Source organism: Pyrus communis, chromosome 17 (assembly GCF_963583255.1).
Source record: "Pyrus communis chromosome 17, drPyrComm1.1, whole genome shotgun sequence".
In the NCBI taxonomy this organism is placed as follows: domain Eukaryota; kingdom Viridiplantae; phylum Streptophyta; class Magnoliopsida; order Rosales; family Rosaceae; genus Pyrus; species Pyrus communis.
This window is the reverse complement of record NC_084819.1, coordinates 15,911,585-15,927,850: the sequence shown is the minus strand read 5'-3', so window position 1 is coordinate 15,927,850 and position 16,266 is coordinate 15,911,585. Positions and strand designations below refer to the sequence as shown.

General features: G+C 38.5%; 4 protein-coding genes across 5 annotated transcripts; 2 read left to right on the top strand and 2 right to left on the bottom strand.

The window, feature by feature from the left end:
* Positions 1-733: 733 nt before the first annotated feature.
* LOC137723416 (mitochondrial succinate-fumarate transporter 1-like) lies at positions 734-2,879 on the bottom strand. Its single transcript, XM_068462610.1, has 2 exons — positions 2,311-2,879; positions 734-1,573 (listed from the first exon to the last, which is right to left on the bottom strand). The coding sequence occupies exons 1-2, from the start codon at positions 2,722-2,724 to the stop codon at positions 1,034-1,036; spliced, it is 954 nt and encodes a 317-aa protein (XP_068318711.1). The 5' UTR covers positions 2,725-2,879; the 3' UTR covers positions 734-1,033.
* A 1,707-nt stretch (positions 2,880-4,586) lies between these two features.
* On the top strand, positions 4,587-5,375 carry LOC137722381 (late embryogenesis abundant protein EMB564-like). Its single transcript, XM_068461370.1, has 2 exons — positions 4,587-4,758; positions 5,016-5,375. Exons 1-2 carry the CDS (start codon positions 4,626-4,628, stop codon positions 5,180-5,182), a joined length of 300 nt encoding a protein of 99 aa, XP_068317471.1. The 5' UTR covers positions 4,587-4,625; the 3' UTR covers positions 5,183-5,375.
* Positions 5,376-7,402: 2,027 nt separating this feature from the next.
* On the top strand, positions 7,403-9,192 carry LOC137722380 (em-like protein GEA1). Its single transcript, XM_068461369.1, has one exon. It carries the CDS (start codon positions 8,574-8,576, stop codon positions 9,012-9,014), a length of 441 nt encoding a protein of 146 aa, XP_068317470.1. The 5' UTR covers positions 7,403-8,573; the 3' UTR covers positions 9,015-9,192.
* Positions 9,193-9,317: 125 nt separating this feature from the next.
* Positions 9,318-13,225, bottom strand: LOC137722379 (chlorophyll synthase, chloroplastic-like). Of its 2 annotated transcripts, none has more exons than XM_068461367.1 (15): positions 13,016-13,225; positions 12,767-12,811; positions 12,578-12,669; positions 12,047-12,134; positions 11,682-11,767; positions 11,502-11,588; positions 11,348-11,413; positions 11,178-11,261; positions 11,013-11,074; positions 10,618-10,693; positions 10,467-10,529; positions 10,303-10,384; positions 10,055-10,131; positions 9,843-9,890; positions 9,318-9,627 (listed from the first exon to the last, which is right to left on the bottom strand). In XM_068461367.1, the coding sequence occupies exons 1-15, from the start codon at positions 13,119-13,121 to the stop codon at positions 9,565-9,567; spliced, it is 1,125 nt and encodes a 374-aa protein (XP_068317468.1). In that variant the 5' UTR covers positions 13,122-13,225; the 3' UTR covers positions 9,318-9,564. The 2 variants fall into 2 exon arrangements, with proteins under 2 accessions (XP_068317468.1, XP_068317469.1); XM_068461368.1 differs by having other exon boundaries at positions 12,578-12,666.
* Positions 13,226-16,266: the final 3,041 nt, after the last annotated feature.

Below are 16,266 nucleotides of genomic sequence, written 5' to 3'. Positions count from 1 at the left end.
GTAGTCTTTAAATAATAAATTATATTTGGCCCTCAGTTGGAGATGATTTTTTGTGACAGGGCTAAAACGAGCCCTATGGCCATTTGACCCTTAGTTGGAGATGGTAAGAAATATGATCATGTGTTGTTCATTAAAATATTAATTTCTTGAATGACCAAAGGGCTAAAACGAACCATCTTACCAGTATTCGGTTGGAGATGGCCTAAGCTCTAGTATTTTAGAAAATTGCTTGGATATTGGATTGAAATCTATTAAAAGGACTCCAATTTCCCAATTTCTTTCATACTTTATCGTTTAACCATCCTAGGCTGGAAATTTCATTTTCGTGAATTATATACATAGCATGTTTGTGCTACAATATAAACAAGTAGCATGTGACATAGCACGTTCCTGCTTAGCTTTTGTGGCTTTAACGCATGCTCATAATCTACTCCGAGAACATTTAACAGGTGTCACAACTAGAAAATTTCCCCTAGTTACTACTCTCTACTTTATTGAGCAATTCTTGAGTTCGGACGCCTATATATAGTATAAATTATAAAACAAACGAGGATTAGGGACACCAAAAATGTGGTCATATAGCCACGTGGTCTAGATGCCCCAACCCTAGAATTTCTCCCACTCTAACACCGACACATCAACTCTAAGTACAGTTACTTTAAGATTACAAAAAAATAAGAGAACTTAATCATTAAAAATTTCATAACATTCTCTAAAGTTTTGGAGATGATGGTTCTATAACAATCGATTCTTGATAAAAATTGAACAGAGAACACAAAAATTGTGATTCGGTTGAGACATCCTTGCAATCATATCTGCTACATATGGAGTTTATTTCTATTGAGATGAGAAGTTGCCTATTCTCCTACCGATCATCAAAAATATTGATAAGGTCTTAAAGAACCGGTGTACATTTGGGGAAGCCGAAGAAACACAATGAAGAAACGCTAACTGCTAAATTAAGATGATTGAGGAATGTGTTCTTGCAATGGAATTGAAAACCGGAACAAGCAAACCAATTAAATGATGATACCTATAAGGATGCATTGGGAAGATATCGTTTCTCATACAGTCCTATCACTTGGTCAGCCACAGTCCACATAATGGCCTGCCCGGGTGGTATCCTCATGAGCCGAGGCAGCAGTCCCTTCCACAAAGCTAGAAGCCCTTCCTCTGCGTATATTGTCCTAATACAATGGACCATGCCCTTGTATTTCATCTTGCCATCAACACCTCGGCTCTGAGCCATCAACCTAGTTTTCACAACATCAAAGGGACCGGTGCAAATTGGGCCGGCTGTGCCTGCAAGGAAACCCGATATCATGGACTGCCATGGCAGCAGGACTCTCCCATCTCCTTCATGTTTCTTCCACAAGAGGACATCAAACGCATTTTTGGCTGTAAACATTGCGGCCTGGTTCGTCCCATTGCGCATAACAGTTGGAGCCGCACCTGACCAGAGCCCACGGAGACCTTCCTCCCGGATGATTGTACGAGCACAGTGAATAGGACCCTTATACTTCAGAAGCCCAAGACTCAATCCTTTTTGTTGCTGTAGTCTAATTTTCACCACCTGCATCAATTAAATTCCAAATCAAGACCATGCCGACAATGAACACGCATGATATCTTTGTTGTATTGAATGAACTATGTTAGCCTGCACACGAAGATTCATAAAGGAGATCTCTCAAGAGTATAACTAACCGACTCAAGCCAACAATGCCATATAACCAGCCAACCATTTCAGCTGTAAACCGAGTATAAAATGCACCTAACAGCACAATTTTAAACAATACCAGATCGATGCTTAGAGTTCGTACATGTTTGGACAAAAACTAACAACAAACAGTACAACTTAATTAAGTGCAATGTGCGATTGAAAACATAAAAGACGCTCGGTCCCAAAGTAAACAAATTGAATCAGTATCTTCCCCGAATTCTCTATCAGTCACTAAAATCTCAAAGTCCTCGCACTCCTCGCACTCCCAACTGCCTTGCTTCAAAATTTATAAATTTAGCTTTTCATTAACTAAATTAAACCACCCCATTGTCAATCGTAGACAAAATCCATAAGTAGTAACAAATCAAATTTAGGCATTCTGACATAGCTACAATGGCTCTAGCAAATGTGCTACATATGCACCTGAGTCCGAATCCCCGTCCACTTACGATTAGTTTAAAGTAGAATATCGCTCGTATAAAATGAATAAAATACCAGCTGAAATCCAAAATACAAATCCAATCCACGTTACGAAATTCCAGAAAAGTTGTCAACTTTTTCAATTGAACACTTCAAAACAATGCACAGACCTCAAAAGGAGTAACAATGACTAGAGCTTCGAGAACTCCAGCTCCGAACCCAGAAATGAGCCGGCCGTGGTTGCTGACCTTCCCGGTCTTCGCGTCCTTAAACGCGCCCTGCAGCATGGCGTTGGAGCCCATCCGGAGCGCGTACTTCAATGTCAGGTGGGTGGCGAATGGGGTGAGCCCCTTCCAGAGAGCCCTGACGCCTTCGGTGCGGGCGACAGTGGCGCCGCAGTGGACGATTCCCTTGTAGGTGCCGGTCCGGTCGAGCTGGAGCCTGGTCTTGATTACATCGATCGGTTGAAGACATGCGGCCTCCATGATGCCCCCGAGCGAGCCCGACAGCGCCTTCACATACGGCGGAATGGGCGGCTTCTTGGGCGGCGGTGGCGGACTCGTCGGGTTGGGGTTTTCATCCATGCTTTTCGGGAATTGGATTCCAAATTTCGAACTGGATTTGGATATTGAAATCTGGGTTTTGCGAAGAAGGAGAAGAGGAGGAGAAGTTAGTCCTTTCCCCTCTCTTCTTCTTCTTCTTACTAATGAGCGCTAACGTCACTTCTTCAAAGTGAACATGCAGGGATTGTCAGAATAATTAGGGGCTAATTAATTAGTAGTTAAAGTGCGTGGATTAGAATATAAACACGTGTTTTTCTGCATAAACAGATGTCAAATAAAAGGGTGGAATCTTTTACTTGGAGACGTCATTTGACCAAATGCATGAGATATTTTTTAGGGTGCTAAAAATAAGTGTTATATCTAAAGGGTTTAATATTTGAAGAGAAACACAAGTGACCATTTACTATAATAGTGGGAATGTATGGATTCAAATCATATTGATCCCTAACTTAATCTCTAATCTAATAAAATTTACCGTTTAGTAAAAAAAAAAAAAAAAAAAACAAGCCCTTAAAAGAGAAAAAGTATTTCGAAGTTTCGAACTATTTATATTTTGACATTCGGCAGCCCTCTAAATTCAGGTCGCCTCTGTGTTTCTGGGTCTGATGGCCCGTTTGTTTTGGTGTGCAGGAAGTTTTAGGGCCCGATGATAAAAGCCTGCAAGAGTTTTCAAACTTCATGATTTATGGTTAACCCAAAAAAGAACTTGATGACTTGTGAAGAAGGGAAGACCAAGGCCCAAAGGAAGAAAGGAGGACCAAGGACCAAGGCCCAAGAAGGAGTTCGAGGGGACCCTTTTGGCACATGATAGAGCTTCTTTACAATGTTTAGGCGCACAGTGCTAGGTAGACGAGGATATGCTCTACCGAGACGACAAGAGAATGATGCTCTAATTAGACTACTAGACCACTGGAAGGGTGTTCTAACTTGACCACCAACCACCAAAAGAGTGCTCTAATTAGACCACCAGATCGCAATATTAAGCAGAAGATTAGGCATGCAGTGCTAGGAATGTAGTACTGTGCATGCAGTGCTGTGCATGCATTGTTAGGCATAGTGCTCTATGGACGAGCACTACATGAAGGCACGTTAACAGAATACTAAATATTTATGTAGAAATTGACTTTCGTTATATTTTATCAAAGTAAGATTACAATCTATTGATGCACAAATTACACAGAAAACTATATGCATTTTGGCTCAACATTTACAACATAACGGAAACATACAATGATGGCCTTATAACAACATCAATGACAAAATAATATATGCATGCATTCATTGACTTTAAACTATCCTTAACCAGCTTTTAACTATGGTAACAGCCCTACACTAATTACAGCATAAATTCAAAGCTGTTGCAAAACTTATTTGAATTAAGTGCCACTTAGTACTACAATCTAATGGTATTCTTCTTATAAGTAGAGATGTGAGTTTGAACCACATTATTACTAATTTATTGTGAGATTCAGCTCACTCTCTCCTCCTTAATGAAGATAATATCATGTTAAAAAAAAAAAACTCATTGAATTGGGGATAACTGTTGTAACTCCCTATCACTTTGGTATTCTTAAGGTGTGTAGTGGATATGCATGTAGACGATGATTTTGCATATGATCATCTCCTTGGCAACGGTGCGACCGAGTTGAGCAATGGACTCGTGTCCTTCTTACTGCAAGTTAAACAACCGTTTTGACATAGCAAAGCAGATGCGTGGCATTACGCCAAACCTCTAGAGTCCCCCATCAGCCACGTTCACCCCATCACATGTCACATCCTCCTCTCTCTGCCTCCTCATTCACCTTCCAACCCTCCCTCTATATAACCCTGATTTCCCTCCAAACAGAAACCGAATACCAAAAAGAGTGTTTACTTCATTGCATCAAACTTTGTGAGAACAACTAGAGGTTGGAAATTAAGAAATGGCATCGGAACAGGAAAAACAAGACCCCCAGAAGAGAAAGGAGCTCGACGAGAAGGCAAGGCGGGGAGAGACCGTCGTTTCCGGTGGTACTGGTGGCCATAGCCTTGAAGCACAGGAGCACCTTGCTGAAGGTAACTAATTCATTAAATTACTCGTCTTTCGACTTCTCCCGAGAGAGAGAACTTTTCATGCACATAGTATGTTATATGCAAGGGTAGCAGTATCTCGAGACCTGAAAGTAAAAAACATATGGTAATTTACGTGGTAGTGAGTGATAAGGGTTATGTGTGTGTGTGTGTGTGTGTGTACTGCTCCCTTTGCATTCCAGGTGAAAGTAAGTTTTGACACTTTAGTTACGTAGTCGGAATTTTTTGTGTGCGGTGATTAGGGCGGAGCCGTGGAGGGCAGACGAGGAAGGAACAGATAGGGGAAGAGGGGTACCATGAGATGGGAAAGAAAGGCGGGCTGAGCACCACTGACAAGCCCGGAGGAGAGCGTGCTGCTGAGGAAGGCATCAAGATTGACGAGTCGAAGTTCAAGACCAAGAATCGCTGATCATGATTTTGGAGCAGCATGGGTGGCTCCCAAAACTCCAAACCCTCTTTGGTTTTTGATATTTCTTGCTGCGTCAGTGTCTGTAACATAAAGTTATACTATTTTGCTTATTTTTCCCTTGTAGTAGTGTTACCGATAGTGTCTTTTTGCATGAAGTTGTAGCTAGGAACGGTGTTTTGCTTATTTTGCCCTTGTAGTAGACCACTCTTGTAATCTCCTTCTTGTTTAATTAATGGCATGTTTCCATGGTTTCATAATATGTTTTCTTCATACGTCCGAGCCTTTTTTCGTGTGCAACAAAATTTTGTTTGTAGCTGTCGGGGAATTCTTGAACGAACATTGTGTATGAGGAGAGATTTTTCAGTGTGATCATTATACGAGATAGTATATCATGTATCATTAAACAAATGATGGGATATGTGTGCTAAAATTTTAATAACTTAAAAATTAAAATTTCTCATCATTCTTATTATTAAAACACGTAGTGTATTATTTATGTTCCCGTCACAACAAAAAATTTATCGTGTACAGGGCAGATGAAGAAACCTTTGTAGCGCATTACAAAGGCAAGGCAGAAGAAATTTGAACACATGAGTCCATGTTTCATACATCTTTCTTCTTATCTCGTCAAACTCAGGCGACAAGACACAGAACACAGCATAAAATATGGATATGAGAGCGTATCCTTACGTTGAGGAAGATGAAAGGAATTGAACCGACACTATTTAAACAAGTGTGGATTTGATAGTGACGACTGTGCGAATAGAATTTTTCTTTAAAAAGGTATATGTCAGGGATATTTTCTTTTAGTTGACTACAATATGTTGCAGATTATGTCGTATACATGTTTATTTTTTTCAATTTTCTGAAAAAGCAATGAGATATTTTAAATTATTTTGTGAAGAAAAAGAACTTGGAGCTCAGGAAAACAAATACTAGCCAGTAAATTTAACTCACATCTGCAATGAACCTGTATGTTTATTTTCTTTATCAATGCCCATTACCTTTTTTTAATTTTTTTTTTTTTCATTCAAAAGGTTAATCAAGAGCCCATCCATTCTTTTTAGAGAGAGCAGATGGATCTTCTCCCTTGTATCGAACACTAAATTCTTTTTAGAGATTTAACCATTTTCTTTTTAGAGAGAGCAGAAAGATCTTCGTCACATACCTTTTTTAAGAATTCCTCATATCCAAGGCAGCTTACCACAAGCACCCCACCCTATACGACTAGTTGGGGTCCGGGGGAGAACAAAAATGGTTAAATCTCTACTCATATTCATCAGAAAACCGATATCCATAAAAAGAACCGTGTTGTTGGTAATTACTTTTTTAAAGTAATTTATTGGTTGTCTAAGGTTTTGAGATTATGATTTCATTTGTTCTTATGGAGATTCAGATTCGTTTCAATTGAAAAATGACTTCAATGCTACGTAACACTTGGGTTACATGTAATTTTGTTTGTTTTTAAACTAGAGTGATAGATGGTTATGTAAAAGTTTTAATAAAATGAATTAATATAATTAATTTTTAGAATTAGAGTTGGTTACAAACTCTCTAAAACTGATGGCAACTGTCTCTACAATAGAAAGAGCAGTTGCATCGTATAACTAGTTTGATCCCTCTTCTAAAATCAATGTCGTTCTCATATGATTGTTAGTTCTATTGAGAGCAAGGAATGCTAAAGAATTTTGGAGAAGGGAAGATCAAACACTCAACCTTATTGTGATGTCTTCAACTACAAGTTAATTTCTTCTCTAATTAGGGTTTATTGGAATATGAAAACGTAGATTAATTGCTTGATTGTTATGATGATGATAAATAAAGGTTTACAAGTTACTAAAAAAACAGATTGAAATTGAATCCGCACTAATATCCGTGACTATTTTTTGCCGACTCGGTTCCTTCATTAGATTTGATTCACAAACTGAATATTTTGTTTTTAATCTGTCATTTATTTATATTACTACTCACTCAGTACTAGATACGTTAAAGAGAGAACGATAATCATTTTGGAATCTATAGGCAAGCGTGTGGGTGCACTGTAGCTGCACATTGGTTACTGTGAAACGAAAATATAGAGTTATAGCAGGGATGACCATCAAGCCATGGATCGTGGCATTCTCCCTGCAACTTCTTCACTGACCAAAACACCTACGTGGCATAAACCCAAAGCTCCGAACCTCCCCATCAACTGCATTTACCCCACTACGTGTCACTTCCTCCTTCCCTTGGCCTTCTCACTCTCCTTCCATCCCTACGCCTATAAAAACCACCATTGCCATCCAATTTAACTTAAAAGTGTGAGACCAAAAAGAAAAGAGTGAACTAGAGTAATGGCCTCCGAACAGGAAAGGCGAGACCTTCAGAAAAGGAAAGAACTGGACCAAAAAGTCCCTCGACGCTCAGGAGCACCTTGCTGAAGGTAAATCTTAAAAACAAGCATCCTCAATTTCCATTTACTATATGTAGTCCTCTGTACCTGGGCAATGATGTGTGTGTATGGTGTTGAAGGACGCCACCGTGGAGGCGAGGCAAGGAAGGAGCAGCTGGGAAGTGAAGGGTACCAGGAGATGGGCCACCGTGGAGGCGAGGCGAGGAATAAGCAGATTGGACAGGAAGGGTACCAGGACAAGTCCGGAGGAGCGCGTGCTGCCGAGGAAGGCATCGAAATTGACGAGTCCAATTACACGACGAAGAGCCGCTAATATGGATCATTATTCATTAAGCAGTTTTTCTAGCTCCATGTCCGTTACTTGTAGTTTTTGTATTAGGGTTTCTAAGTTTGGTTAACTAGGTTTTTAGGATGCACGGCGTTTAGTGTCTTTGTTCTTCGTAGGTGGTTGTTGAAAGAATGCTGGTTGTCCAAGCATGTCCAGCGCCAGAAATCATACATCCACTGCGTCGTCTTTTGTATCTAAATCAAGCTAACGATCCATCGTAAGAGTGTAATTAGATTGTTGGGGTTGGTGTTCAAAGTTGTACAATCTGTATCTATGATAATAGCAAAAGATTCTAATCTCTAAATCTAAATGGAAACAATCTAATCGCAGAATCCAACATCCTATCTTTCATATATCGATCTTCTTATTTCATCAAACTGTTGAGGCCTGGATTTGGTTCGAGTTGGTTGACAGCCTTTCAAACAACCTAGAAATGAGGCTACGAGGCTCGGTCCAATGGTGAAGTACTAGGCTCAGCCGTAACCACCATTTCCATCCAATTTAACTCATAAGGCAAGAACTGGACCAAAAGGCAAGGCAGGGAGCCACCGTTGTCCCCGGTGGATCCGGCGGCAAAACCCTCAACGCTCAGGAGCACCTTGGTGAAGGTAAATCTTAAAACATGCACCCTAAATTACCATTTACTATGTGTAGTTTTTTGTACCTGCCTAATGATGCGTGTGCATGGCCCTGAAGGACGCCACCGCGGAGGCAAGACGAGGAAGGCGCAGCTGGGAAGTGAAGGGTACGAGGAGATGGGTCACCGTGGAGGCAAGGCAAGGAAGGAGCAGCTTGGTCATGAAGGGTACCAGGAGATGGGCCACCGCGGAGGTGGGGCGAGGAAGGAGCAGCTCTGTCATGAAGGGTACCGGGAGATGGGTCACCACAGAGGCGAGATGAGGAAGGAGCAGCTCGGTCATGAAAGGTACCAGGCGAAGGGCCACCGTGCAGGCGAGGCGAGGAAGAAGCAGCTCGGACAGATTGGACAGGAAGGGTATCAGGGGATGGGCAAAAAGGGAGGGCTCAGCACCAAGAACAAGTTGGGAGGAGAGCGTGCTGCCGAGGAAGGCATCAAAATTAACGAGCCCAAGTACAAAACGAAGAGCCGCTAATATGGATCATTAACCAGTGCTTCCAAGCTCAAGGCATCCGACTTGTAGTTTTTGTTATTAGGGTTTCTAAGTTTTATTAGGGTTACGAAGTTTGGTTTCACCAGGGTTGTAGGAGTGCATGGTGTCTACTGTCTTTGTCCTTCGTATGTGGTTGTAGTAAGAGTGATTGTTGTCCAAGTATGTTTTCAGTGTCGGAAATCATGCAACACGACGCATCCTCTTTGTGTCTAAACCTGGGCTTGTCCAGCTATACAGCTAGCACCATCGGCGCCGCATGGGGGATTGGGAGAAGCAAGAGAGTGCTACCGAAGAAGGCCTAAGTTGTGTTTGGGATATTTACAGCAGCAACCTCCATTTGAGAAGGCAGTAACGAAAAACAGATGATAATTCTTAATCGTCGGCGTGAGCATAACTTTGCTACTACAAGTGAAGAAGACATACTTTGACATTGATTCTTCTACCTGACTCGCATAGCACTGCATCAGGTGGTCGTGTAATTTTCGATCTCTCTCTCTTTTCTTCACATCTTTTGCCCAAGTGCTTCAAAATGTTAATGACTTGTCGCCAACGCTGTTACTAAAAGACCGAGCACAAGAAACGGCTGCGCACTTGCCTGGAATACACGCAGAGCAAATTTGAATATCTCATTCTTCGATGGTACAAAATTGGATATTTAAGTAGGGGTTCGAAGGAATGAAAATCCTAGAACATATCAATGGATAACATAAATTGTCGAATTTAACGGCTGAACATGCGCTCAAGAATCTAATGAAAATAACGGATGAATCTGAGCCATTTAAAAGGCAACGTAAGCTCTTGAAAGAATACCTGATATTTAACATCGTACTTGACAGGGTCTTTGAGAAAGTACTTGAACTGCACAGCACAAATTGCATAAACAAAGTACTTATGAGCTATGATGTCTATCAAAATCTGTCTTATAAAACCGGGAAAAGAAACATTTAAGATTTAATATAAAAATAGCATAAGATTACGTTCACCATTCAGCAGAATCAAGAGTATTTGAAAAAGAGATCTACCTGGAAAAAGACTTGGGGAGCTATCAAAGCAAGGAGAGCTAATGCATAATATGGTTTACCAGCCCATAGCAGATAACCTGCAAACCAGTCAATAGACAGCACGATGAATCGTCTTCATTTGTACGATTAACTCTAATTCGTATTCAAAACTATCACAGGACGATCGGAACTATCATAAACAACACAATCCAAAAGTCTGATGGTCACAGCAATCAGCTTCAACGGTCTGCTTAACGAAGATAACATACCAGCGACCGATAACTGAGTGATGTCAATGGCGCCAACACAAATCCATTTGGCAGTTTCAGAACCAAAAGCTACAGGGAGTGACTGCAAACAGGATTGCCACAAATAATGTTACGTTTGCTGCAACTAAGATTGTTAACAATATTGTAATAGAGAAGACTAAAACCTGAAGCCCCATTGCTCTATCTCCTTCAACACTTTTAAAGTCGTTTACAATAGCAATTCCCAACTGAAATGTGGGAAGAAAAAATATGCAGTCAGTTGGACTGGAGCATGCTATGTAAGCACATGTTAAGATGCTTCTTTCAGAAACATACCCCAGCTATGCTGTACAAGAGTGTGAGGACGATTATGTCGGGCGTAAGGGTCCCAAATAATGCCTGACCAGCCCACCTATCAATAAGAGATTGAACTGAAATCCATTACCCAGCACTATGGACATCAAAACAGTTTCTAACATTCAACCAAATCATATGAATTTATTGGTCACGGTTCTTGAATAGACTTTAAGACTGTTATAACAAGACTCCTAAGAAGTATCCAATTACGTGAGCGAGGAAAGATGATAAACAATTAAGTCAATGCATTTCTTATACAATTAATATCAATCTGAATTACAGAAGGATCCCTCAATCAAGAGTTCTTGACCCTTTATATGAAAGATCTAATTCTTGTAAGTTCACAAAAGAAGGATAAGGCAGGGAATACGCACCATGGCAAGCTGATATAACTTGCACCCAGGGCAAAATTTCCAATCCATCCGTTTTGTTTCAGCTGCAAGCAATAACTCATGAAGCAGAGTCTTAAGCAAAGTTTCTTCTCAAACATCAAACTAAGCAAATCGTTTGATTTGTTGATAGGTGGGGTAAAAAACTACCTTTAAAGGTGGAGCGGAATAAATGTACGATAGCAAGGATCCACCCACAGCAAGGTAAAATAATATTGGGAATTTATGTCCTGCCTGAAAAGGACAGCTATTCATGATTGACATCTGATCTAAATATTTGAAGGTGTAAGAAAGAGCCAGTCCATCATGCAAATACTTACCCACACATCTAATATGCCAGCGAAACTAAGGCCTCCTAAAAGCAGCACCCAGATTTGAGTAATAACCTGAAGAAAAACAAAGAACCAGATTAAAAATGCAATCTTCATGAAAGAATTTTTATACAATAAAGCAAAATACAGCTAGTACCCTTACCTCATTCTCAGATATTGCCCCTGAGGGAATTGGACGATAAGGTTCATTAATTGCATCGATCTCTCGGTCATACCAGTCATTTAGGGTCTAAAGAAAAGGCCATGGAGTTATTGGACTATAAAGATCTCATCAACCAAAACCAAAAACCGAAATGAACTTTCCATCCCAAGTAAACCATACCTGGGTATAGCCAGTGAGTAAAGGGCCGGACATACACATGCACATTATTGATTTAGCAACATCTCCAAAAGTCCAATGAAAATTTCCTGCAACGTGAAATATTTTCTCAAAAGTAATTCATGGACAGAGTATAAGCATATAGGCGTGATTTTCGGTCGGATCCGATCGGAAACAAGCATTCCAATGCCAATCCGAAAAACTTTCGGAATCAAATATTAGTTCCAATTTTGGAATTTAGGATTATCGAAATTTATCGAAAATTTCGGAGTTGGTTTTATCTTAGAATTTTCAGAACATGATTCGGATCTCCTACATTTTACAAGACTGAAAAAATTTTCATTGACCACTTTTGCAGACGAGCATACCAGAAGCAGCAGCTCCGCAAACTACTCCCCATACCAGTGGAGGCCAAGTTACAGGCTTTGTCAGCTGAAGACGAATCTTCCACTTGTTCTGCACAGTTTAACTCACAGATCAACTCCTGTCTCACATTTCTTGCCACTATGATTCTATCAACTTACTATCCACTAAAAAAAGCACATTAACTAAAACCCGAAATCAAACCATCCACTTTACTAATTCGATATCATAATTGCAGCAAACAATATGCCATTGTGTAATATTAATCAAACTATTCCAAAAAACCCATATTCTACTTTCTTTTTTCTTTTCCGAAAGAAATTCTAAACATTCACCCGCTTCTTACACAAAATGCATGTAAACGAATTTCCAACCGCAACCATAAAACGAAAAGAATTTATTTTCGAGCTCGGTTCAACAAAGTTAAGCTTCTAGCATCATCTGAGGAAACCCACATTATGCAAAAACACCAACGCACATAGAGAAAAGGGACTCAAGCTTTGAACTTGTATACTAAACTAACAGTGATGACTTACAGTTTCTTGAGAAGCTCCTTTAATCCCAAGAAGCTGATTGACGCTCGAACCGGCTTTAGCCGGTGCCTTATCCGGCACTGAAGATTCAACTGCTAAACCAAAATCTCACTATAATCCACTTTAATTCTATCAAATTTGACTAAAACAAATCGAAATGTAGAATCTTAATAGTTTAATATCATTAAAAACCTTCGTTGGTATCGGTCTCCGCAGCCCTAACCGTAAGCCTCCTTCCTGAAAATTTCAAAAATGTCAAAATTTTAGAAATCTCAACCAATAAATCTCACTTGTCAATAGATTGCTAAAGGAAAAATAAACCGAAGTTAAATCAAATTAGGAACAATTGAATTGAAAGATAGAAAAGCAATTCGAACGCTGTTCATAGGGGAATTTGAATTTCTCGGCAACCAAACGAAGCGTAATAGCAAGTGGACTCACTGGTAAACGAAACCGAAACCGGCGGGAAGGCGGACTGAGTCCGAACTCGGTCGGCGTTGAGGTTCGATAGGCTAATAGACGACACCATATTGAGTACGGACGCCATTGATGGAGCTGTACGGAGCTTACTGGCGGAGCACGGAGAGAGAAGAAGCGGACGAGCTACTGCACGGACTAGCTGATAACTCTAGTACCTACTACCTACCTGTGATAAATGTTTGTCGAAGCTGAGAAAAAGAGCGTAGTTCCGGTGTGATGTGTGTACGGAGTTTTATCTGTGACTGCTCACGTGGCGGATCGAACGAGGCTGATGTAATAAATCCTTGGACGAAGTACCATAACCGTTGATGCGCTCTGTCGTCTCAAAGTTAATAGTTAAAGCAATTTTTCCCAGAACAATAAAAAGGAAATAAAAAGAGAAAAGATCCCAGAAAAGAGTAAATCCCAATGCTGGATTCTTGGATTGAAATTATAATTTACTGTTGCAACTAGGGATGGACAACGGTTATAACGGACGAGTAATCGTGATTATTTACCCATAACCGTTTAAACTTTTACCCACATAACCGTTTACCTATTCGGTATTTACTTAAATGGGTATACTCATACTAATACCATTTATAAATGGTTAACCATATCCATTTACCCATAATCGCGCACCCGTTTACTTTTTTTTTTTCTTTTTTTTTTACCCGTCTACCTATTTTCTTAAGAACTTGAAAATTAAAATGAAATTTGTCATAATTTTCTTTTTTTCTAATTATTAAATATCGTTATAAGTACATTTAACATGTATTTTTATATTAACGGCAATATTATTTATGAACATATGCCCCCAATTATTTGACAATCAATCTATTACAAGAATCATGCATGGTTGTAGGTTAATTAATACTCTTGTATACACAAATATATATATATATATATATATATGTATGTAAGTACGCATCAGTCTAGTAATAGGCTAATTTGATAAATATTTGGATTTTTATTTAGAAACATATGTTCATCGATTCAAGCCATTTAATCGATTTCTAATTTTGAGGTCAAATATTTATTGAAAACTCGAGGCCAATTAAATATATATATAGGTACCCATCATTTAATAATAACATGTTTCTAAATGCTCAAGATAATCATTATCTCGAATTGGTCAAAGCTCCAAAAGACTCTAAAACAAAACTGTCGAACACTAATGCTTTAGCACATTCAATCACATACATTAAACATTAGCCCGTTCTATCAACTAACAAATATATCTTGGGATACTAACCCTAGTTAGAAACTAATTTTTTTTTATTTTTATAGTTTTACATATATTTAAATAAATGGTTAAATGGGTACCCATTTATAACTACGGGTAATACCCATAATCGCCCATTTAAATTTCACGGGTAAACAGTTATACCCATAACCGTTTATTTATCTAAACGGTTACCTATAACCATAACCATCAAATTTAAATTGGCGGATAACCGCGGTTACCCATAACCAATGGGTATTTGTCCATCCCTAGTGAGAATCATCCCGACTAAGCTCATCGTGCCGTTGAAATTTTATCCAATGGCTACAGTTATTATAACTTTTAGAGGGACCCCCTGTTTGTAGCCATTGGATAAAATTTCAACGGTTCGATAGGCTTGGTCAAGAGGATTCTCACCTTTTGCTCAGAAGAGGATCCTGATCCGCATGTTTTGGTATGGGTCTAATGTATTGCACAGTCATAGGTAGGGTCTAATAAGTAGAGCAATTAAAGTGTCCATAATTTGAAAACAAAATTGCACCGACTGTCGTTGAATGTTTTATCATGACTCTTCTAGAATTAACATGGAACTTTAAGTTACACATCAAATCTCATCATTTCATAAAAATAAAAAATAAAAAAAACTCTCATCTTTTTTAGTGTAAAATATATCGTTGTATTTATAAAAAAAAAAAAAAAAAAAGGTTACTCATAAAATCTCGTCGTTTCATCAAAAACTCTATCCGACTCCTATTTTGAATTTTCCTCGTGATTCCTGCAGATTAGTATCCAAATTTGAATTTGAATTCATATAAAGCTATGAGAACTACAAGTAATTTTACATGTTTTCGTTGAGTCATTTACAACAGTAAGCTTCATTTTTGCTGGTATTTGTTACATGATTTGCTAGCATTATACATTGATTGTCTTATGTAAGTAATTGCTCAAGAGGTTTTTGACATTGATTGTGTTAGCTTCGGGGGCTTTTAACATTACCAAGATGGAGGGCTACATCTTACTGTTTGAATCATGTAAAATTACTTATTCCACCATGATAGGTAGTTATAATACGATAGGTAGTTTAGCTTCTACAAGTACTTATATGGCATGTAGTTCAGACTGTAAAAGTACTTATATAATAGGTAGTTTAGATTATAAAAAATCAGTTGAAATCTAAGTTTATGCCAACTAATATTATAATATGATAGGTAGTTTAGCTTGTACAAGTACTTATATGACATGTAGTTCAGACTGTAAAAGTACTTATATGATAGGTAATTTAGATTGTAAAAGATCAGCTGAAATATGGGTTTATACCGACTAATAGGGTACTTGAGTTGAAAAAAAAATAGAAAAATAATAGAACTATTAGCAAGGCCCCCCAAAAGATTCATAGGTGTCCGAAATTTTGGAAATGTCCTAAATTAATTTTAGGAAATATGTGGTGCGAATAGAATAACTCTAGCTTTGGCTTATAACACACAGTTTTTTGTGAAAAAAAAAATTGAAATTTTTAGCTTTAAGAAATATTTTGCGTTGGAGTTAAGAAAAATATTGCAAAACCTTTAGATGTGATCATATCGATTATTAGGTCCTGAAACTATTTTTTATTGATTCTTAAAGTGAGAAAAAAAATCTTTAAATATAGGTTTTAAATCATTGATTACAAGTGTTTAAAAATGAATTATAATATATTTTGCACGGAAAAAATATATTTTGAAAAACACGAATATGATAGTTTGTTGTTATGGTAAGAGAAATAAAAGAAACATTAACAAAATAAAAAATAAAAATAAAAAACTAAAAAAAAAAAATTGAAAAGGGAGGGATCGGTATGAAGATAGCGACTTTTTGGGGTACTGGTCGCTATCTTTTTACCGATTATTCTCAAGTAGAATAGCTAGCAAAGTACCGATCGTATCATTTTCTTTTTTTTTTTTCTTTTTTTTCTTTTTCCATTGAATAGCTATAGTAGAGTAAAATAGTAATCACAATGCAAAGTATCAAC